Genomic DNA, 25,105 nt, shown 5'->3' with positions numbered 1-25,105 from the left:
TGAATATGAATATAAAATAGTTCAAAGTAGCTCCACCTGCAGCAGCTACGAAAGTAACATGCTGCTTACAGACTGATGCTTCAGTATTAATAATCTAATGATTTCACATATAATCATTTATCAGTCAGACGGGCCAAATCAGAACTTTTACTTTCATACTTTAACTACATTTTGCTGCTAATAGGCTGGGTCCTTTTTTTGAAGTAGGATTTTTCATGAAGGACTTTTACTTGTAATGGAGTATTTTTGCAGAGATGTGTTGCTGTTTTTACTTAAGTAAATAATCTGACCACCACTGATTTTCATTCACATGTCATTCACAGCTAAACACATATTTTTACCTAAACTATATGGCAACATTCGTAAAGAGAGATCTTTTTTCAGAATTTTATGTAGTTAATATTAGTTTTTTTTCCCTTTTAACTTGAATCAAAAGCAAAATTCACTCATTAGTATGAGACTAATAATGCAAATGCAATATTGTACTGCATGACTGCACATTAACATGTCCTTCCAGAGGGGAAATATTGCTGCTTGCAAATTGTAAACCTACAACTTATTAGACTTTTTTTTTTTTTTTTTATTCAACAGAAAATATGTAATTATTTTTCATATACCACGATATTGAATAACGGCAACGTAATAAATGTTCAGCAGTCACCAATTTCAATCCGCTACCTTCGAGTCGTGGTGGAGATTTGTTTTTCCCACGGAACCAGAATGCGTCACGTGATCAGATCAGCTGATGTTAAAAAAAAAAAAAAAGAAAGAAAAAGAAGCGGCGGACTCCGTGACGCATGGCTCACGCTACGGTACGCCATTTGTGTCTAGCAGCAAAAAGCGCGGACAGTGGAAATAGTCCTACAACAAGAGGTAAGTTTCATGAATATTTGACTGCGCTCACTAGTTTTGACTGGAGTCGCTTCCGCTCGCACCGTACTGAGCCCTCCGGAGAGTTGTTAAGCAACGTTTCGACGGGACACGTTACTGTTTCAGGGGTCGACGTTAGCCTCCTTTTGGGGCCTCTGTGCTGCCGTCGTTTTCCAAGCCTGGGAGCGCGCTAAGTCCCGCCCTCACCGCGCCGTGATTGGCCATCGCGGCTGGCGCAGCGGTTTGATTGGACGCGCTTGCGCGTATATCAAAAATACGGGTTGGGGGAACATGTTGCTAGTTAGCAAGTTAGCAACGGATACACAGCGGCAGAGCCACAACAGTTGAACCTAATTTGTGTCTCGGTGCGAAAAGTATTTCTGCCACGAAAAAGAGTTTTCTCGCAGAATCGTACACGGCAACAGAAACTGTTAGTCGCTTCTTCTTTTTTTTTTTTTTTTTTTTTTTTTTTGAAGTGTCCGCCGGTTGGTGGCCGAACAGCTGGAGACGCGTCCGGACAGTCGGCACCAGAGTCCGCAGCTCAAAGTGTCACAGAGTTGTGTCCGGGATCCGGTTCGTTTAACTTTGCACAAAGAGGGACATGCGGCATCGATGAGGTCTCAACAACAAGCAGCCTCCCGCTCACATAGTCTCCGACCCCGTGATCTCAGTCAGGACGCGTTGTAGTTCACTTCACAGTTACACGTGTGTTCAACGCAACAAAAATAAATAAAAAATGGGGGTGTCAGCGACCTGAAGTCATAAGACACCGTCTCTGGAGGACATGTCGTTGATGGGCTCCTACTGCTGTTAGTCCTGCAGTCGTTTGACCAACAATACACAGTAGACGGAGACAGAGAGCCCAACGAGCTTCTTCTCAAAAGTTAGAAACGTGAAGTCTGCACGGACCTCAACATCTGTCTGAACCTGATCATGTTTATTTCATCTCAATATCCTGACTAGTATAGCCTAAGGTATCGTGGTGTATGTATATGTTGTGTTATTAATGACAGCTTTCTATTTTCTTTGATATTTATTTTTTGATTTGTCCGTATAGTTACTCATCTTTTCTTCTTTTATGTCTTGACCTGCCTCTGAGAAGCTGATTGATCGAGTCCCCTGTGGATTAATGAAGTCTTGTTTTACATGAACATTTGCCAGCACACATAAGATGAAGCTTGCTTCAAATCAATAAAGCAGGTAGTCAAGGTAAAGGACAATATTGATTTCATGTAAAGATCACATTAAGGCATGTTAAGATGGGTGTCCTACCTTACTTAGTAATTTGTGTCTTGATGTATGATTTTTTTTTTTTTTTTACCCACACCAAAAGTCTGAATATCTGTTTTGGTTGGTTCTTAAAATAACAACACTGAAAAATCACAAATCTACCACTACACTATTTAAGGCTTTTAAAAGTTTAATCTCTGGTTACCAGATTTCTTCTACTTCACTTAAAGTCCACAGTCTTTATATGTGCAATGCAGAGTTCAAGTTTCCACATCATAGTTGTGTAAGTTACCAATTTGAATCAGGATGCGCATTCAAACTACTTGTGATGTCACAAATCCTGCTTGCAGGTACATTTCCTTCACCTCGACCTGGATTTTAGGTGAAGGCAGATACATCTTTCAATACCAGCATATAAGCTTTAAAACAATCTCCAAGGATCATGGACCTGAGAGCTTAATGCACTGCTGCTTGAGAAAACAGTCCAAATAGACAAAACGCAAGCAAATTAAGAAAAAAAATCGTCACCAATTGGACAATATAGCCGCAGCATTTAGAAAATATATTCAAATATACAACCAAATACAAAAGCAAGCCCCAAAAAGCACAGAAAAGTGATGGACACGGCTCGGACAAGCTTGTTGCAGTTTTGTGGCTCATGAATAGTCGAGTTCAGTAATTTCATGGGTTATGAAGTGTTGCAACAGATTGTCTCAGCCACGCCCATCACTGGTGGTGTTTCTGTATTTGTTTGTGCTTTCTGTGTTTGCGGCTCATCTCTATATTTGTAACATCCTCTTCAAACTAAATATGAATGCCTGTGTTGTCAAATTGGTGAAGTTTTCTTGATTTACTTGTGTTTTCTTAGGCTTTAGTGTGTGAAGCTCTCAGAGTCACTTATTGAACTGTCAAACTAGCAAACATAAGTTATTTTTTTTACAGTGAACATCAAACAACTAAGAGGAGTAACAATGAGCAAAGCAGTAAAAGTTCAAATGGAAGTGAATTTGACTTGGATAGGCTGCGGCACTGATAGAGGGGGTAGACAGACAGACACTTTATTAATCCCGCAAGGGGACATTTTGTAAAAGGTTAAGGAAGATCTGAGAGGTATGGAGGAACCAGATGGCAATTGAAGATGAGCAGTAGAATCTTGTATTGAACCCATTAATGAACAGGGAGCCAGTGGAGGTGGATGAGGACAGGGACTTATGTGGACGGTGTGTGATCATATTAGCAGCAGAGTTTTAAATGAGTTGGAGCTGATGGAGAAGTTCATTGGGAACACTAGAGAGGATGGCATTGCAACCATCAATGCAAGATGTTACCAGGGCGTGAGTAAGGACTGAAGGGCTGCGCCAAGAGAGAGACTTTAATCTCATATATTATTAAAAACAAACAAGTTAGATGGTCTACATTGAAAATACAGGACCCAAAGCACAGCCACAGTGCAACAGCAGTGAGGACACGCGTAATGTCCAATTGAGGATGAACAAGGTTAGAAAACTACAACAAACACAGCTTCCTCAGTTTAGGCCTGGGCTGTGGCTAATGAAACACAACTCCACATGATGACTAATTACCCGGACAAGTAAGAAAGACTGTGGGATGTTCTGGAGATTAAAGAAGGTGCAAGAACATCAGTGTGCTACTGAACATGGATATACATACAAACAAAATGACACAAAAGTGCAAGATTCAATTTTGCCTGAGAAGATGAAAAGAGGCCTGATGAGTGCCGGTAGCACTTTCTTTGGTCAGATGGGGTCCGACATGTTTGTGAGGTGAGGACCCGACCAGGACTTCCACAGTGACAACACACTGCCAACCATGAAACATGGAAGTGGGGATGTGCTTATTTGGGGCTTCAGTGCAAAATGTGTAGAGGAGAGGGTTCAAGTTCTAATGACTAAATGAAAACATGAATCTCTAAGGATCTAATCTGTCCTTAAAAAAATATGACATCCAAAGTAGTCATGTATAGAGTCTCATTATCATTAGTGAGTCCATACACACTTGTGTTACACTGAGGCTGTACTTGGAGGCCTGTATTTTCATTGAAGTATTGTAAGATATTACAATTTTGAATCATGCAACATTTTAGCGATATTACACAAGGCTGTACTCTGTTTTGCTGTGTACAGCAAAAATACATATGCTGAAACTACTGCAAATGTGTGAAAGATTAAAAACGTGTTTATTCAAATGATGTATACTCCACTACATGACTGATTTAATTGGACTTTTCTTTGGTCGTAATAAGCAGCGGACAGTTTGTACGTTTGATGCTTTAACTTACAGTTTGCGTATAGAAGCACTAGATGGCGACATTTACTTGTGCTTGGTCAGACAGTGTTGCAGAAGGATCTCTTTTCAGAAGCCTGTGGTTATTTAAACAATTTGTTTCTAATGCACCCAGCTTGTTTATTGAATCCTTATTTCAAACACTGAACTTTGTTTTTAGTGAATCAAAGATGACTGATATAAGTTCTGTGTTGTTGTTTTTTTCCCCAGGATTTTGAGCCAGCGTTGATGATAGCTATCAACCTCACTGTTGTGTGTAATCATAGCAGGATATGATATGGATGAAACGGTGATATCAGGAGAGGTGGCTGTCGAGGACAAAGTGCCTGAAAGTGACACTAATAGTGGGAAGGTGCAGCCAGATGATGTGGAAATGGAGGAAGCTGCAGGAGGCTCACCCAGTCGGACCGGTGAGCCTGATGAAGCAGATCAGAAACTCGCCGAGAAGCCGTGGCAAGTCTCCGTACCCGAACATGTGGATAACCTCTGCTCAGTTTGTGGCTTCTCAGCCAAATGCCCAAGATCACTGAAGATTCACTATGCACGAAAGCACGGAAAGACCTCCGATAAAGCAGCAAAGCCTTCGGAGAAAAGTGAAAACACCTCTGACGAAACCCAACAGCAGGCAGACATGGAGGCAGAAAGCGGTGCTGAGGTTAAACAAAACCATGAGCCTGATGTGGATGAAGCGACATCAGCAGCCGGTGACGGTGGCATCAACACAAAGAGTTTAACTAAAAAGCAAAGTGTGCTGGACAAACAGCAGACGGATCAAGAAGAGGTGATCCCTACTCAAGAAAGAAGAGTGAGCAAGCGAATTCCAAAACCGAAGATTATTTATTCCTGCAACTACTGTGGGCAAGAGTTTAGGGACAAGTCTCCTCTAGATGTTCACATCCAGAGATATCACACCAAAGACACTCCATACACATGTAAGTAAATCGTATTTCCTGGTGAAATCCAGTCACACACTAAATCCATGTTATTTTTAAGATATTATAGTTCGGTACACCGTTGAAGTTTCATCAAAATATTTATAGCTTTACAAATGCATATTTTACATATTTAATAGAATGGTAACAGATATTTTAATGTCAAATTCTAAAGTCTTTCTTTCACTATTTCTACATCTGTTGTTTAAAAAAAAAAAAGACCTGGAAAAAGTGTATCTTTGAAATGTCTTTCAGTTGATGCTGATGAGATCGTGGATAAAAAAGAGGAAGCTGAGGATCCAGGCAGCACCGAGAAGGCCGCTTCGGCACGAGTGGCACCCAAACGGACACTCAGCAGGTTCCAGCTGAAATGTGCAAACTGTGATTTTAGGGTCAGCACGGCTGCGCTGCTGGAGAGCCACGTTCGTATCAAACACCCGGACCAGGAGTGGTCCCGCTGCAAATTGTGCAACTTCTTTTCGGCCACATCTGAGTGGATGGAAGCTCACCTGTCCTCAGAAAGCCACATCCAGCAGCAGAATGGACAGAAGAGCTCAGAATCTTCCTCATTTGATATGTATGTTGAGAGTGTTAGCAGAGACAGTGTTGCGGATGGTGGTATTATAGAGGACGTTGTTCACGTGCCTGGTGAAGAAGGGATAGCTACCTCCACAGAAGGAGAGCAGGAAGCTGACGAGGCGGCGGAGGCGGCGGAGGCGGCCACAGCTGTGTCAGTTGAGGAGGAAGATCCAGAGCTTGAACCTCCCAAAAAGAAAAGAGGAAGACCAAAGCAAGGGTCTACGACCACTTGTGGATACTGTGGCCTGGTGGTGTCCAACGCGACCAACCTCAGTGTTCATGTTCGCCGTAAACACAGCAAAGATTACGGCTACAGTTGCACTCTGTGCAACTATAGCTGTGTGACCAAAGGAGACATGGACCGTCACTGTTTGACAAAGAAACACGTTAGCCGTGTGGAAGAGTGTACAAATAATACCCCAGTCACCAAACAAACAAGTGCATCGCTGCAGGAACCTGCAAGTACACAAGCCCAAGACCCCAAAACACCCTCGCAGACCTCCGACAAAGAACAGGAACCTGACAACACAGCTTCCAAAGAACACAGTGGAGAGGAGCAAACTCAGTCAGACACAGGCCAGAAGAAAAGTAGACATGACTCTGTTAATGCTTGCAGCCTCTGTGATTTTGTAGCTCAATCAATCCCTTCCCTCCATCTTCATGTCAAGAGAAAGCACACCAGAAACTATGAGTATGTCTGTTTAGCATGCAGCTACTACGCCGTAACAAGCCGGGAAATGTCTCGCCATGCCAACACAGACAAGCATAAACAGAAAAGCCACAAATATCTGGAACAACAAGGGAGAGAAGGACGGACAGCTTCAAAGCAGAAGGAGATTACTGAGCTTCCTGAGATGAACCCCAACCTGGAATGTGAACCTGTGAGCCCCACCGAAGTGTTTGAATCTTCTTCCAGTGACTGTCAAGCTATGGAAAACCAGAATACATCTACGTCCCCTGTCACCACGGAGCTTGTTAATGCTGACAGTGCAGATGAACAACAAGCAAAGGCTATTACACCTCCAGCTGGCGATGAACCCGATCCGACCAACGAGACAATTGGGCTAACGGCAGAGTCTGAACTCCAGCGGGCTCCGGCAGAACCTGAACCTTCGGTGGATCAGTCTGCACAGCAGGAGAGCGAGGAGGAACGGGGCAGACAAGCAGCAGATGAACATGTAAAGTCAGATGTGAGGACCGGGGACACACAGATGTCCAAAGCCCTCCCCTTCGATGTCTGCATTGTATCCGTGAAGGCTCTTACGGAGCAGGAGCAGGCGCTGCAGGAAGGTCTGGCTCTGGAAGGCGAAGCTGCCGTGATATGTTTGACTGGAGGATTGCCAGTTTCACCTGGTTTGCCGTCTCCCAAGTCCGCATACATCAAGAAGCTCAAACCCAAGGAAGTGAAGATAAAGGACGAAGCCAAAGGAAGCAATTCTCGCATACGCTGCGAGGACTGCGGCTTCATGGCGGACGGCATCAGCGGCCTCAACGTCCACATCTCAATGAAACATCCGTCCAAGGAGAGGCATTTCCACTGTTTGGTGTGCGGCAAGTCCTTCTACACGGAGAGCAACCTTCACCAGCACCTGACCAGCGCCGCCCACCTCCGCAACGAGCAGAACAGCGTAGAGGAGCTGCCCGAAGGGGGCGCGAGCTTCAAGTGCGTAAAATGCACCGACCGCTTCGAATCGGAGCAGGATCTGTTCGTTCACATCAAGGAGAAACACGAGGAGCTCCTGAGGGAGGTCAACAAGTACGTGCTGGAGGACACGGAGCAGATCAACCGCGAGCGCGAGGAGAACCAGGGCAGTGTGTGTAAATACTGCGGCAAGGTGTGCAAGAGCAGCAACTCCATGGCCTTCCTGGCACACATTCGCACACACACCGGTATGTATCCTGCTTTCTGCTACTCACTCACTCTTCCTCTTTCTGCTTCTCTCTGCATCTTACACACACGTATAGAAAGTGTAGATTTGCGACAAAAGATCGAATAGTTTCTGCAGCTTTCATCTTGAAAAGTAGGTTTTCCCACCTGTTAACCGGTGCCTGGTAGTAACGCACAACTACGAAAACAAACAACGGACCTCATCTCAAACATGACTGAAGACATGCGTCTCATTCACTTTGTCAAAGGCGAGGATTTTCAAAGTTTAATGACATTTGTTGAGTTTATCGCGCGAGTTTTTCTCTGTTTGTGTGTGTGTGTGTGTGTGTGTGTGTGTGTGTGTGTGTGTGTGTGTGTGTGTGTGGCGGCGGTGCCGTCTTCTTCAAATAATGGTCAGGTAGTTCCGGCGATTATCAAATAAAATGTCCATCCCTAGTGTACATGCACCAATGCAGTATATGCTCTGGATAAAAGCAGGTCATATAATACATCATTTTCCATGTGATAGTAAATAAAGAATGTGAACGTAAGTAGCCCACCATGAGTTTTTTAATACACTACAGGACAACAGAGTCTTAGGAAGTCATAACGCTGCAGATAGTCGGTGCGTACCTCATCTCCCTACAAATATTTGAATTATTAACTTATAATTTAGATGCTTAGGCTTGCAATTTATGAACTTATTGAGTAGAAATAAAACTTTGGTTAGAAACCCATAAACATATAGATACACACACACACCTCAATAGTTTTACAACTTGTGCTGCATTCATTATTAAACCTCCTGTAATTGATTTAGATTGTTATTGTGCGCCTTATGATGCCTTTTACAGTCTTTTGAGGAACACATTGAGGTTTACCCCAAAATCTAACCCTAACCCTAATCTCTCGGTGAGGCTGCTCAGCTATTAGGCCTTTGTTTTTAGCGACAACACTATCAAGTGGGGAGATACAGCCTCTCCTTTGGCAGCTCAGGCTAATGTTAAGGCTGCTATCTACTTCAGCCAGGTAATAGCTGTTTCAGTAGAGGTGAAGGTAAAGACTGATTGAGCTTCAGACCAGCAGGAGAGACGCTAATGGACCCCAGATTGGGATTCCCTGAGCAACGCTTGGTCAGAGACATGTGCGACTCATAATTGATGTGTCCATTACCAAGACTCAGTTGTAATTATAGTCAATAAGTCTCTGTAAATGTGTTAAAGCTTAGGCTAAAAGCATTGGAGGTCCAAAGAGAGGTGGGCTAATAATTTAAAATAATCAATGCAGACGTATTCAAAGCCTTTAATTTCCCTCGTGTCTGTACGTCCATGTTTGTGTATATGTGTGTTAGCGCGCGTATGCCCGGTGAGTGTGTGTATATGTCAGCCTTCATGGCTAGCTGATTATCCTCAATCCATTAAGATTTATCTTGTCATTTATAATGCAAATAATGCTGCGTCGGTCAGGGCTTCGGCTGGGAAATGTCCGGCAGGTTAAGAACACGGGGCGCTCCATTACTTTTCCCTGACCATGTGTATTAATTGCTTTTAAAATCAACTTAATGCAGGAACGAGATGTGAGGGCGCCATCAATAAATGCCCCTCTCTGCCTTCTATGGTCCATCCCCCCTTTCAGCCCAAACTTTAATGGGACTTTAATTGAAGTCCAGGCTCTGTGTGTACATGATTGTATGCGTCTTTAAGTATAAAGCGTCTGTGGAATGGGTGATAAAATGGGATGGTTTCCACTTTCAGACTCGGTGGCAGTGGATGGTTTGTGTGGGTGTTGTAGTTTTGTTGTAGGTCCTGTTAGAAAACGCTTATTAACGATAACGATTATATTCCCAACATTTCCTCACTAAATACTGTAGTGAAGTGAACTGTTATGTCATCATAAACCCATAAAGGAATTTCAGCAAAGAAGTAAATAACGCTGCAGTAAAATATGCTGGTATGCTTTTAATTTAGTAGAAGTATCGTCAAGGAATTTTACAGTTTATTTACCTTTACAGAAAAGGAATTTGTTCTGGTGTGCAAGCCAGTCACCTTGTGTGCCAAAGTCAGATTTCTTCCTGCTCAAAGGAAATTGCTGAAAGGTGTAAGAATTGGAGGTTAAAATCCTGATGATAAATGTTGAGCCCCCACTCTCTTCTTATTAATGGTTCGTCTATACGTATTCATAATTCTACCCTCTGTCATAATTCTTGAGTTTTGAGGTCACTTACTTAGTGTTACTTAAGAAAATGAAAGCTTTGACACCGAGGTCCCAACAGATGGCAGCAAGTCAAGGGCGCGTGCTGAGGTTTCAAGTGATGAACACTTCATTTTTGAGGTTTACTTCTGTTTTTTCAACAGAGTTATGTCCTTGTTTATGATATTACATTTCCACTCCCCTTTATGCTATCTTGTTTGCAGAAAGCACCTATTCCTCTTCATTTTGACAACATATGTCAGTTGTTATTATTGCTAAGTTCCCTCATTACAGTGAATTATTCCCCTTTTATGTGGTGGTCATTTATTCTGGGAGTTTGTTTGTGGGGCTGTGGAGCAGCACGGTGGGGGTCTGCCAGTTTCTGAGCTGGGAGCACATCCAAATCCTTTTAATTAAGACCTAGTTTTTATTCACTTGATTAATCAGTGAAATCAGGAGACGGTAGTGGGAGGCTGCACACAGATTTGTCAATTTGTCCCTTAAAGGAAACACGCACACGTGCTCGCATTTTGCCAATGAGGGTGCAGCTGGAATTTGCATTTTGAGGTAAATTGGTCACTTTTTCACCGGAGTGAGCTGTCTGACCTCAGACTGAGCCTTAAAGCAATGGACGCGCATGCCATGAATTCATGTTAACACACAGGATTTGATGTGTTCTCCCAGGAGAAGCTAAGAAGCAAAATGATAAATGCTCCACTGGCCTGCCTTGTGTCTGGATACTTTAACATTTTATTTAACTTACAAACATGATCTATTTTATTGGCGACGGTTCAACCAATTTGGACTTCTGAAACACATTTCAAAGTACTTTAAATCCCTTGAAGTTATTAGTGTTTTCCTTTTCCTTTTTTTTTTCTTTTAACAAACACAAAAGCATTTAAAGGCATCTTCGGAGAATATTAGCGCTTTAAATGAATATGAAATGTCTGCCCTCCGAGACATTGATGAAGGATAATGGTTGGCGCTCTACATATATTTTATTTTTAGCCAAGTCCATTTTGCAACCAGATCCAGACCCAAACAAGGTAGACCAAAAATAGGCATAAGACAAAATGCTAATGGTATACCAATGGGGATTTTCAGGCTGAAGGATGAGATGGTGCTTTATTTCTACACTAACCATCACCATCACCGTCACTCACGATCAAACTAATCGGTAAATGAAGTGTAGACAGATGGAGAAAAGCAAGTGTTTGAAAAGGTGACAGCCGAGTCAAAGTGAAAACAGAAAGCAGACTGAGGAAAGACTGAAGTATTTACAGCTCTAGATTTAATTGCTGCTTTTTCCATGCCAGTGCTCCCTGCTGCAGCACAGTGGAAGCACTGGTGCATAAGTGAATACAGAGTGAAGTGTACTGGCTTTCAGAAGTGTTTGGTGCAGGACCATAAGAAGACACTGGTGGACAACTTGTGTCTCAGGAGAATTGTTTGAGACCTGAAAAAGGCCAGAATTGTACAATGATTCACGCGCTTTTTAAAACACTTTCCAGAGTATAGCAGAGAAAGTAAGTCCCTTTGCTGAATGTTCAGACCACAACTGTGACCAGCAGTTTTTAACTTTGTCCATTTTGCTGAGTCCGCATCCTGACAAACACGAACCAGCAGCTTTTCCTAAAGGCGTGCCGATTTTCACCTCAATCTAGGATTAGAAGACAAAAGTTTCAGTATTGCAGAATGCAAATATGGCTGCCAGCATCCAAATGATTATGAAGCAAAGATGTTTATGCTGATTTCTCTGCATACCTGTTCTGGTGCAGACAGTGAATTGAATGGGTCAGATGGCAAACAACAGTTTTTCATAAATCTGATTCTTAAATTAAAAGAGCTTGTGGAGTACGGTTACAAGAACGTTTCAGACCTGGAATGAAAAGAGGTTACAGCCAGAGCTGATGAAAGAATGAAATCTTAAGAAGATACTGCAGGTCTCAGGACAAAAAAAAAGTTGATTTCAGGTCTTCAGATTGAGTCCTTTTTTTTTTTTTTTTTTTTTAACGACCATACAGTATATATATTTGGGCCTGTTTCCAAACGTAGCATTTCTTACTGGATGTTGTAAAATAGAAAGTCCCTTTGATTCAGTACGCTTCACTGCTCATGCCTTACCTGGCCTTTGGAAATGTCTTTAGCCAATCACAAGCCTTCAATTTCTTGGCTCAACCCGACAAACCAGGCAACAGCACACTCGTTTTTTTTTAATCTAATAACTTACTAGCATGTTTATTCATTATGATGAGTACTTCTCAGTTTGTGAAAGCAATCTGTAAAACCTTCTGTTGGTGTGGAGGAAACTTTCCAAAGTTTGGATGAATAACACTGATGATGTCATCAGGATCATCTTGACTTGTGGGCTTGAGACTTTAAACAAGTTTACCATTAGGCAAGGCCAGGAGGTCTAATGGAAGTTGCTACTGAGTTACATTATGGGAACTAATGTTTTTTGGTGTCTAAAATATAACGGACTAAAAGTCAAAATATTTCAGACCCTGTTGCCTCAGTGTTTTGTTTTTTTAAATGCCTCTCTTCTTTGTCTCCAGACTTTATGGAAGTGCAGCACCAAATTGTTCAACTGCCCCTTTGATACCGACACATATTTTAAGTTTTATTTATTTAAGATGGTTCACAGATGCCATCAAACTTTGTGCTTGCAAGCAGTGAGAAGTGCTTTTCTCTCCCTCCAAAATTCTGTTGCTGTATATTTTTCACATTTTAGTGTTGATGGGATCAGGTGACATTTTCCTATAAAGAATCCTGTTTCATATTTCTTTGACTTGTGGCACGATGTTCTAATCCACTCACTGTAATGAAAGAAACATTTATTTGAAGGGTTAGGGTTATTGAAAACAATCGGTCAAATTGTATATACCTGCAAGACACAGAGGAACTGGGTACATTGGAGTGCAATCACAAGACGTTTATTGATATGAAAAATTATGATCTACTATTCTTTTCCTCCTAAGCTAAAAGTTGAAGCCGAGGTTCTGACAGGAGTGTGTGACATGTGCACGACTTGAGACATCACGTTGGTGTGTGTGTGTGTGTGTGTGTGTGTGTGTGTGTGTGTGTGTGTGTGTGTGTGTGTGTGTGTGTGTGTGTGTGTGTGTGTGAAGTGAAACATTGCTTGAGGTTCCTCTCCCCTCTCAGGAAATGAATTAGTCATTCCCTGTCTCATCTGGGATATGAGGGAGCCACATCGCCCCTATGTGGATGGCAGTATTAATTTAACATGACACTGCATTGATGGTCAATTTCAGTTTCACGGAGGCTGTTTAAGTGGAGTGGTGGAGTATTAATGTGATAAGATGTGAGAACTGAGGGACGTTACATCTCTCCCCTTTCTGCCATGTTTCATACTCAGCCAGCCATCTGGACAAATCAGCTCCACACACGCCTCTCTCTCACCTCAACTTTAGGTTGTGTGTGTGTGTGTGTGTGTGTGTGTGTGTGTGTGTGTGTGTGTGTGTGTGTGTGTGTGTGTGTGTGTGTGTGTGTGTGTGTGTGTGTGTGTGTGTGTGTGTGTGTGTGTGTGTGTAGTGAGAAGCAGAGAGGGATGATTGTCTCTGCTTCTGTTTGTCGAAGGGTGATTATGTTTTGTGAATATAATGTGTGTGTCTGTATGCACATGCATAGGTGTGAGGTGGGGCTCTGAATCCCCATGTAGGTGTGATGGGTGGGTGTGGTGTGAGTGTGTACGTCTGTCTTTTTGGTTTTTATGGGTGTTGATGATTTTGTTGTGTGACTTTTTTTTTTTATGTGTGTGAAAGTGTCTCCTCTTGTAGGTGTGAAGAGCGTAGTTATGTATAGCGATATTATGTGCTTTTCTGCCTTTATTTGTTCTTGTGTAAGTGCCTTTGTGACTATGTGTATAGTCTATTGTACTGAAGGGACATGTGAAATGAAGAGGCTGGCTTTGCTGTTGCCCATGTGTGGACCCCCTCCTTCCCCCTCCCCCCTCCCTCGTCCCTTGTGTTTATGGGCCTTGTTAGCACAGGCTTGCCTTTCAATCTTCGTTACCGGCGTAAAATTCAATGTGTCGTACTTCCAGCTCACAGCAAGTGAACCGTGCATGAACGAATTAGTAATCTACACAAAGTGCTTAATCAAATCAGCAGCTGCCCCTGGAATAAATATTGTAGAACGTCTTGGGATATTCACTGGGAGAGGGTGAGGGTTTGCTCAAAGATGCGTACGTGGATATCATACAAGGCTGCCACTTAGATTAGAGTGTTGCACTGTGTCATGCTGGCCTAAATTTGGCTCAGCCCGCTGAACGTAATATTCATTTTACTCTCCCAAATGCATTTGTTTTATTTTTGTGAACTGTAGACTTTAGGAAATGGTTTGACTGAATTAAAAAATTTTACAAATATTTTTACAGGGACAGCTCACTTAAAAGTAATTGCACAGAAGTTAGCTTGTTGCTAATTTGCATCCGTTATCCGCAGGCAGGTAGACACAAAACAACCACAAAAAGGAAAATGCTTCCATAAAACAGCACAATCCAAATTGTAAAAGTCCATGTGAGATGATTAAAATCCAGATGAATAAATACAAGGCTATTATTGGTAGTGACATTCGTCCTGACCAATGTCCGTATATAAACGTGGATGTCACTTTCAGGTTTGAAAAATGAGGCCAATGTGTTCATTCCTGAAACTGCAATACCACTGTGTGCCGCTAGGGGTCGGCTCCAAAAAGGCTCTGGCTCCATAGACTCCCATTCAACTTCTCTCATGGAATACAAAGTTAATACATTTTTATGGTGTTGCAAGCTAAAGTCACTCCTTCTTATCAGTCATCTGAAAATAATCCCGTCATTAATTAGAAAATACATCTCAAAAAGCAGTGTTTTTGGGGGCGTGTCTGTTCAATTGACAGGCCTGTGGCGCAGTCAGGTTTCTGCCGTAGGTGGGTGGGACTTAGTATCGTTAGGTTCCCAATCAGATTGAGTCAGAACCACCACTTGCTACTTCCCAGCTCGTCCAAATATGGTCACTTCCGGCTCTCAACCACTTCGAGCTAGCAGGATGGCGACGGTTTCAAAACGGCAGTTCACAAACCAATGAGTGACGTCATTGTTGGTTCTGCTTGGTGCTGACTTAAACTAAAGATGGAGGCTACTTTTAATCATTGCAAAGCTTATTTGAGTTTCTAAGGTGTACAGTTCCACTTACCCACAGTTTAAAATTTGTTGTGTTGTGATATGTTATAATATATAACTGACTGTGTTGTGTAACTATTTTTAAATTGCCAGATTATTTTTCTTTTATTCTGAAGGACCCAGTTTCCCCCCTTTAAATGATAGAGGTTTGTATCTCACACAGAAAGCACAGGCATCGGCCCTCGCTGCTCTGCTCTTAAATGACGAATAGCTGGGAGAGGTTTTGCCACTCTCTCAAATGCTACCCCGCCCTCTGGACTTATTAATGACAATAATTAGGGAGAAACCTCCCTGCGAAGCCCGCCAGAGTGATTAGCGCTTTAATGATGGAATGGGAGGTAGTGAGCGCACACAGAATTGATTTACGTATTCGCCCTGACCTTTGGAATCCAATTTACGCATCCACAGGCAAAGGAAGAGTAGGTAAGAGATGAAGGAGAATGACAAGGATAGATGGAGAGTGAAAGAAGAGCTGCTTGGCACTTGGAGTGTGACTGTAGTTTTTATAGGGACTGCAGTAAGGGCATCTGTTTCTCTAATTCTGAAGTCATTTTGGGGCTGTGAAGTAGATTGAAGCCCTCGCACAGAACTAATAACAGTCCTCCATGCCTGGCATTGAAAAATGATCTGTGATGTAAAATACGATTTCTGCCCAGAAGTCGTACAGTTGTGTTTTATTAAAATAAAATAAAAATTCCTTCTTTCAAACATCACATTATTGTTGCATCTGATTTCTACAGGATCCAAGCCCTTCATGTGTAAGATCTGCAACTTTGCAACGGCTCAGCTGGGAGACGCCAGGAACCACGTGAAGAGACACCTCGGCATGCGAGAGTATAAATGCGACATATGCGGGTGAGTGACAAGGACAAGCATATTTTAAATTAAAGGCGATAGAAAACACTTTCTTTGAAGGCAAGGCCAGATTTGATTTGGGAGAATCAACAGTGTCAAGGTGTCTTACAAAGGCTTTGCTTACACGCGTTTGGGGACAAAGGGCGGTCAGATCATGAGAGAACTGGCCATTCAACACAAATATCTGGGTTTTTCCATCCTATAAAAACTGAAGGATTCAGAGTCAATTCAGCCTGCTGAGATAAGTCACAGCCAAAAAAAGAAGCATTAAGTGTCTCATATTTATTTGGGAACAAATTTAGGGATAGTTTAGAAGGACTGTTTTATAATTTACAGATGAGCTGCCACAATTTTCAAGTTGAGAGTTGAAACTGAGACGGCTATTGAGTGGTGTGTTCCTCCCGTCAAGTGTCATCTGCTAATTATCTATTGTACAGCCCATTTTAAATTGCATTTGTCTCAGGCTAATTCATAATTCAAGCCAATTTAACCCTGCCTGACCATAATAAGAGGAGCGGAATAGGTTTGCCACCAACGTGATGCAGATTCCTTTTTAAAATTGTCAGATGTCAATCTGTAAAAAAAAAATTCACCAGCCCAAATGAGCTGATAATCCGCTGAATTTCGTTAGTTGAATCATTAAATGATTTCTTTTATAGGAAAATTTTAATAGTTATTGTGCTACTATTTATTGAGGCATTAAAATAGTCAATTTAAAGGCATTTACATTGACAAAAAATGGCAGTGATATAAAAATAACCCAAAGAAGCAGTGTTAGCCTGAATTTAATGTGTGAATAAACCTACTCTGACCTTGAAGTGCCCCCAGGCCTTTCTAAAAAAGACATAATTCATCGCTGCTTGTCAACTTTTTTCAAGACAGAAAGGTAAAATAGTTTATTTAAACCTCTTCATCTTTTCAGCTATACAAATGATCCTAATTGGAAGTTTATGTAGGCAACCAGCAGCCTATAAATACCCAGTAGTGCAAGAGTACAGTTCTTATGGCAGTACCTTGTACCCCCTACATGTAGACCATATGTTGTGTTGAGCTCCTTTCATTCCCGTGGTAGACCTCCTCACTGCCTCGCCATGTTCATATGGACGTGTTAAACTGTTTAACATGCAGTCGGGGAATACGGTAAATTGTGGGATTTCCAGCTTTGTGCCATCGAGCTGTTGCGGCTGCACATTGGCTAAGATGAAGACATATGTGGAGTTATTAGTTTCTCCCTCTGTGATTCTGTGTAAACCGTTCCATTTAGTTCAGTCGCGGGACGATTTTGTTCCTCCCAAAGCCTGAGCACAGCGAATGTGTTTATTTGCTCCCGCTGATGTTCGCAAACATATTACAGCAGGAGCAAACAAGCTTTGGTTTAAACACAGCTTCTCCTTTAATGAGAGGAAAGGCTCATGGTTTACAAGCCCTGCAGCTGAAAACCCCTCTTCTCCCAAGTGTTGCAAAATGTTCTGGGCTTTGACCAAGTGTCTGGCTTTACATACATACACACACGCATATATATACATACGGAACAGTTCTCCAATATGCCTTTAAATGGGACTACTAAATACAACCCCTGGTTTCACAAATCATGCGGATGGAGGAGCCGTATGCTGCCAGTGCCAGCCACTGGTGACAAATCGGCCCTGTGTGCTTTCTGTACTGACTGATCACCGGGCCATCCCTCCTCTTGACTAAAGAGCAGCAAACACAAAGAAACCCCCAGAAACACCCTCATTAAGGCCAGAGCCGTACATACACATAACCCGCTCTGCCTTCCCAAACTTTCCACGTTGGATGACGTGTCCTTAATCTGGATCTAAAGCACGCTGCTAATGGATGGCTGTGTTTCAGGTATAATGTGTAATGTGATTACCCGTTTTGTTTCGGGTGACCTAGAAAAGTGAGATTATATTGCGATTAAGCTTTGCGTTCTGCTGCAGGATACTAATGACGGCAACCACAAAAGGTTTTTGGGGATTTTTATGTGTAATCACAATTTATCATGTCAATTAACACAACACTGTGTTTGGGCTGCTTTTATATATATATATAAAAAAAAAAAAAAAAAGTGGTTTCATTAATTTATTTCATGCTTGCAGAAGCTTTGGCCTCCATGTGGCACAGAGTTTCTGGGTTAAGTTCATTGCCATTTAGTTTAGCACATCGTGTGCTTTTCTTTCCCTTTAAAATAAAAACTAAATCGCTCCTCAGCGCCATCGACTGCTGTGTTTTCCTTGTTAAAGTTTCAGACTGGAAGATCACCTCAGCTCTGACTCGAGTGAAGGAATGGATGCGCTGCTCCTTGGCTGTCCACCTCACTTTAGCTTCAGCTCGCTGCTCTCTTTTCCGGCGCAGGGGGAAGTTGTTGATAGTTAAAGATCATATTGTTGTGGCATTTAATTAACAAATGCAAATGCAGGGCCAGGACAGATGGGAACCCTTGACCATGCTGCCAATCAAACCTGAGTGTGCTGGTCAGGGCCTCCTTCATCATGGCTTCCACTTTATAGGCTTTCTGCCTCACTGTTTCTTCTCTGCATCTGTTTGTCTGCAGCTCTATCCATCTGCCTGTTTTTGTCTCTATTTAAAAAAAAAAAAAAGGAAAAAAAAAGACAGGTCTTAATTTGCCTTTAAAGAACTCTTAAGTTGTAAAAACAGCAGAAAAACACAATTTGGCTTTTAGCATGCAAGATAAGATTTCTCATATTTAATTGGTAAAAAAATAAATAAAAAAAAACCCTCCTCCAGCGTGTGAAGCGGCAGATTCTTGCATCTCCTCCTGGTGTGTTTTGTCCACAGTGGGGCTCGACCACTTAATGAGCCTCCTCCTCCTCTCCTCCATCATCTTGCAGAAAGGCCATGGATTCAGCATTTCCACCCTCCCGCTCTCTTGTCCTCCCCAAAGATGCAACGGACATCCAGTGCTGTTGTAGGTGTTAAATTATGCATAAACAGTCTAAATGCTGTGAGGCATTGGTTTAATATCTCAGCCCGAGCCTTAGAAGTATTAACACTATCATGGATGTGGATTGTCCTCTTGTGGACTGCCGTTTTTATGATTATGGGTCATAAGCTGCCCGTTTCTTCGTGTCTATTCAGAAATTTGAAGAAAGCTAAAAAAAAAAAAAAAAACGTTTCTTTTTCGCAACACAAAAAGTTTGCAGCGTGCTAAAGTTTGTCGTCTGTGTGGAGGAGGCTGCACTGTGTTTCTTCTCCCTCCCTCCCCTCTTGACTTAGCGTTGGAGAGAGTATATATAGTCATGATTTCATGTTGGGTGTTGTGTGTGTGATTTGACTGTTAACAGGATGGGGCTGGCTCGTGTCAGGGTTTTTATGTCCCCCCTGTCTTGTGAGATTGTCTGGTCTGTTCCCAGAATAGCCCATCAGTTCCGCCCTGCGTGGCTCATCCGCTGTAATGTGCCTTAATGCCCGGGCCTGTATGAGTAGTGTGAGGCCTGGCAGTGACAGTGGAGGAGCATCTTAGCTCGCTGCTTATCCAGAGAAAGCCGTCACTTAACTCAGCCCCTCTATTGTCTGTCCACACCCCTCTCCTTCTCCCCTGACGCGATTCTCTATAATCCTCCAACCGATTCTGGTTAGAACTCCCCGAGAACTATTTTTATGTTTTTTTTCTCTTCCTTCCTCCCATTTAAACATTAATGGTTGTTGCAGATGAAGAGAGGGATCCCTACGAGGATGATTATAATGTCACTCTGCTGATCTCCCGCCGCCCTGAAATAATTGTACATCATCGCTTCATAACGTGTCAGAAGGACACGTTGGTGGCGTGCAATTAAAACCGCAGAATATAATACACCAAATTACTGCCTGTCAGGCCTACGAACAACACACTCGGTATTTGAGTTACACTTAATCATCACGTACATTAGCGATTTTGCTAAGATCTCCCCCCCTCCCTTCCCCCGCCGCCCTCCTCCACTACCCGCTCTTACAGCAAGGCGTGAAACACACGGCTCCTTAAAGGCTGCTGAGGGATTGTGTTGCGTGATACAACCGCTCCAGGATAGCCAAGTACTTATGTCAGAGAGACCTTTTGAAAACTCATTATGCCCTAAATGATTTACTTGTTCGTGACCAAGAGCGTGTACTACTGTACCTGTTGGCAGAGATTCATTAACACACAACAATACACCTTTTGGTTTCTCTATATTTTACTGATGTTGCTATCAACCCTCAGATGCTTGTAAATGTGCAGCTGAATGCGTGTTCCTCCAAATTATTTGTGTCATACCTAAAAGTTGGTGAACTGACTTCGACCCAGGGGTTGTGCTCTCCTCTGGATCATGAACATCTGTAAGGATAAGAGGACTGCTTTCTGTTCGTACGCGTGTGTGCTACGTGGAGTTCTTATGGTTTAGAGCCGTCTGATACAATTTCTGCTCATTAGACGCAGCGCCGGCTACTTACTCCCATCGAGAAGACGTATAGATGTTTACTGCTGCGGACACTTTAGAGTCTCAGCCTGGGAACACGGTCCTTGTCAGTCAGCGTAGAGCCCCTTCACCAAAATAAACACATTTTGCTCTGATACATTTAACTAAATTTAGTGCGCCATTATCGGAAATGAAATAAGTAACGCTAAAGGTCATTTGGAAAATAATGCAGAAAGGCTGGTCTGGAAAGGTTAAGTATGTGACGGAGCTGTTCTGACGATAACGAGGGCTGCGTATGGCTCGGAGAGCTCTGCGTTCTGGTTTGACTCGGCACTCTGCGATCGCTCTTTATGACCGAGACAGCTTTACAGCCCGTTACCCCCCATAACACGATAAAGCGCAGCATAATGGATTGGATGTGTTTAGTAGCCTTGGGCTGATGTTTGTAAAATTAATGTTTTTTGCAATAGAAACACACTCATGCACAGGCACACATGCACCAACAGAGGAAGGGAGGGCAGAGAGAGAAATCTGGACGGCATCGATGTATCAATATAAATCCACCAGCGTGCAGTTTTACTTTTTATACTTGTTCCGAAGCTGAATTGTCAGACTCTATTTCCTCAGAAGTAATGTGTCCTCACAGGTATCTCTCAGCTGAAGAGATGACAACAAACATATGGCTTCATTAGTTCAGTTTGTGTTCCAAGGCTTAACACTCAGCAAAAAGGCAATGAATGCTATTAAATTTGTGTTTCAAATTACGCAGCACAAAGTACTTGAGGGAGATAAAGTCGGTTTGCTCGGTCGGTCGCACGATGGCGAGAGGAGGCTTTTCGAGGAGTTTGAATGGGACTCCACTCAGCATCTCTGAGCGCCGGAGACAAAGAGAGAAATCTCTGTCAGCACATCAGTCCTATTAGGTTTTAATAACAATCTCATATTCTTTAGTGGGCCCTCAACAGGGGCCTCGGGGCTTCATAATCAAACCATTTCCCTTTAATCAAAGACAAACCAAAACAAACACTGGGCCCAGACACTAAACGGCAAGATCGTGTTAGGCCAGGGAGCCAACAGAGCACATAGGCTTATGATAGTAAGTAAGTTATACTACTCTCGAGGACTGTCAAAGTTAAGAGGCTATTGTCTGCACCAGGCATGATCTCTGTGGCTTCTTTTCTAAAGCATTAAACTTCTTGTGGCGTCAGCCTGTCTCAGCTTTGGCTTTTGTTAAATCTGAACTTGGAGCACAAAAATGAAGAGAAGGAGAAATATTTGTCTTACGAGACCCTTTTAATTTACCTTCCAAAGATTAATTTCGGCTACCAAAAGCGAATTTGGCAGCAAAACACGAGTAAAAAGACTTTCCGCACCTAACCGAGACAAAAGATGAGCAAACTTTATCCGATGAAGTCGTTGAATTATTTTTAAAACGTTGCTGAACAATCCGTTCTATAGAGCTAATCATGTCATTGGTATATTGTAGGAAGGGGAAAAAAACATAAAGAGAGGGACGTTAATGAGTGATTAACAACAGCAATTAAAAGATGAAGAGGAAGGCAGATGAAAAAAGGGGTGTAATTAAAATATCAGCCCTCTCATTGTCAGAAGTGCGAGTGTCATCCATTGTGCACTTATTAAAAAGCCGGGTGGATGGCGGGGGGGCGAACGGCGCTTAATTCCAGCAGCCCAAAGTGTCTGGTAATCTGCCCATGGATGGAGCTGCGAAAAGGCTGTAACTCATGTTTAAGTGTTGGGGCCGTGTCATTGCAGGTTCACAGTCATGCATTTCTGTGTTGACACCCATCGGGGCAGGGGATATTTGGCAGTCAGGAGTAATTTAACTTAATTAATGGGATGCATATTTGATGGAGGAATAAAATATCCCGGCTCAGCAAAGTGGAAAAGGGGAAAGATTTAGTGGGAGTTAAAGGTGGAGGGGAGAGTAATTTGTGCATTCAGTTACCGGCTGCTTGAGAGACAGAGGGAGAGAGAAAAGGAGAGAGAGGGAGAGAGGGAGAGATAGATAGATAGATAGGAGAGTGCGTCAAGGCTGATAAAGATGGCAACCGGGAGAGAGGAGGAAGCGGAGGGCAGGATGAGAGATGGATGGTTGACACAAAGCTGAGCTGATGTGTAGAGGGGAATGGGCTGTCCCTCCATTGAGAGGGCCATCAGACTGACAACGCTTGATTTAATTGATATCAGGACTGCGCCCCCTTCTCACCGCAAACAGACACATTACGCTGGTTTGCAAACTTGTGGCGGAGCTGCCAGGGGTCTTTTTAATATTCATGAGAGGGGCTTTTAAGGGTGTACGGCGATGGCCTCCTCCCTGCGCCGCCGCCGCCTGCTTCCCAACATGTCTTTACTACCAACACACACACACACACACACTTTACCTTCCTCTCACTCACACAGCAGACACGCAACACGCTGGTTCTCCCAGACAAACCTCCTGGCCTGACGAAAAGCTGTCACGCTGCTCTTAATCTTCCCTGGCACTTTTTAATTGACTTCCTGTAGGTATAGATTATTTTCATGGCGAGTCTGCCACCGAGATGTTTGATACCATCCCGGAGACTGGCATCTGGGATGCTTGTAGCTCACCGGAGATGACGCTACTGTCTCTGTCTCTGTGTCTCTCTCTCTCTCTCTCTCTCTGTCTCGCTCTCCTTCTCCTGTTTCGTCTCTCTCCGCCTGATGGCCAGACTTATTGGGGGAACAGGGGAGTGGTAAAATGCAATCAGTCATTGCCATCATCATAATTGAGCTGATGTACCTGCTGGGACTGCTGGGGAAATGTTAGCTTGGGTGGAAGGGAGGATCTTTGTGTCTGACTGAAACTGTTAGGGGCATTCGACCGATGCACAGGGCAGGTATCGGCCTTCTGCTAAGAGTTGGACGTCAGCCAGCGTCTGTGCTGTCCAGCTGACATGACGGATATGATGTAGTTTCTTTGATTACGTACTGTATTTATTGTAGAATTAATCAACACTGTGCTGCCTGTCTGATGTAAGCCCTTAAGTGTAATGAAACCGCTTGATCAGATTCCAAATCATTACCCATAGATTATGATTATGATTAGTTGTTAGGTCAGGTTAGGTTCATTTGTAGAGCCCACGACTACTTAAAGTGTCTCAATGAGCTTTACAAACCCACAATCAGCAGTTTGAACAGAGCCAAAACTCTCAAAGAAGACCAGGAACCATGTATCAGACGGCTGGGTGTGCGACAAGAGTCAGAGGTAGAGAAAAGATCAGTTCCAGATCAAGTTACAAAACAATGTGAGAAGTCTGGAAACAAATCTGAGACTATAGCAGGTTTCATTTACCAAAGTCTATTGTCCTGATGTTGTGACTGAGCCAGTTTCCACCCTCACTTGGATGAAAATCTCAGAGAAGCACTGAGTTGTTGTAAGTTTTCAAATATTTTGGCCCTGAAAATACTAACATTTAAAGTTCTCCAATACTAACACAAACTGTCAGCTGTCAGTGGCTCCAGTCCAGAAAACATTGTTCAGGATACAGACCTTCATCTTCATCGGTACGCCAAATATCGCTCTCACTTGGTGCATCACATGTGGTGTGGCCCACACACGCTCATACCAGGCACACATGGCCTGCGCCTACACACTGCCATCTATTTACACATTTGTCACACACACACACACACACACACACACACACACACACACACACACACACACACACACACACACACACACACACACACACACACACACACACACACACACACACTTGCCTCTTCTGTTTTGATAAAGGCCTGCCGATACTACATCATTATTTAAACATGAGTGCTATCTTTAATATCTTGTTTGTGGCTCCCAAATGGGCTTCGGGGATCCATTTAAAAAAAAAAAAAAAAGTAGTATTAGTATCGTAGAAAGAGCGTGTGAGTTTCAAAGGCTCCACTCTCAACAGGGACCGTTGTGTGATTATCAAACAAACAGCATGAACATCGGACAAAACTGATCTCGGATGAGGTTTCTTCGCCTTGGACTTCATATTCGCGTTCTATTTTCCGTCACGGGTCTATTGAGGGATTAAATCAAGTGTATAATCTGTCACATGTTATGTTTAACACTCGTTTCTGTGGGCTCACTTGTTAAATTCGGCCCTCCTGCTCTGCAGCCCATCGTTTGGTAGCATCCTTCAGGCTTAATATCACAAGATCCCCATGATTCCCAGATTTATGAAGTGATATTGACCATTGTCTATGCGAAACAGATAATAAGCTATGATGAATGGGTGACATTAGTGATGAAATTACATCAACCTTAACAGGCTATTGTATTAACACACCTAGCCGATCCCACTCCTCCCCACTGCCCGTTTAATTGATTAATTGCTGACGTGGATGGATGAGGCGTTGTGGGTCCTGAATCGGTGGCTGATTGCTAGTCAACCATAAACAGGAGCAGCCACAGTGGGCCCTCAAGGGCAATATTCATGCTCCTCAACCTTATGGTGATTCCTTATCCAGCTCTGACAAGAGGAAAAATATTCGGCCATAAAAATGCTGGTATCACCGGGCTGACATATAAAGCCCTCTGTCACTCGCCCTCCCTCCCTCCCCCCACCCCTCCCCTCCCCTCCTTCGTGCCTGCGTTGCGTCTCCTTTAGCTCTGAGTCGCTCAGCACACCCGTCGGACTCTGAAATCACCCATCCTCCTCTGCAT

At 43.0% G+C, this 25,105-nt stretch overlaps 1 protein-coding gene across 2 annotated transcripts in view; it reads left to right on the top strand.

Moving 5' to 3' along the window:
* Nucleotides 1–785: 785 nt before the first annotated feature.
* Nucleotides 786–25,105, top strand: part of znf407 (zinc finger protein 407) — a 154,538-nt gene continuing 130,218 nt past the window's right edge. Inside the window, exons 1-6 of one of the 2 annotated variants that reach the window (XM_069693043.1) lie at nucleotides 795–873; nucleotides 1,347–1,844; nucleotides 1,973–2,079; nucleotides 4,615–5,336; nucleotides 5,592–7,805; nucleotides 15,892–16,006. In XM_069693043.1, the coding sequence (XP_069549144.1) occupies nucleotides 4,682–5,336; nucleotides 5,592–7,805; nucleotides 15,892–16,006 (2,984 nt within the window). In that variant the 5' untranslated portion in view covers nucleotides 795–873; nucleotides 1,347–1,844; nucleotides 1,973–2,079; nucleotides 4,615–4,681. Of the gene's footprint in view, nucleotides 874–1,346; nucleotides 1,845–1,972; nucleotides 2,080–4,614; nucleotides 5,337–5,591; nucleotides 7,806–15,891; nucleotides 16,007–25,105 lie in introns of both variants that reach the window. The other variant, XM_069693042.1, reaches the window with a different exon arrangement.

This window comes from Brachyistius frenatus, unplaced genomic scaffold (assembly GCF_029030835.1).
Source record: "Brachyistius frenatus isolate BFR_SWC_R1_liver_20210118 unplaced genomic scaffold, ASM2903083v1 Contig_14, whole genome shotgun sequence".
Taxonomy (NCBI): Eukaryota; Metazoa; Chordata; class Actinopteri; family Embiotocidae; genus Brachyistius; species Brachyistius frenatus.
This window is presented reverse-complemented; position numbering and strand designations above follow the sequence as displayed.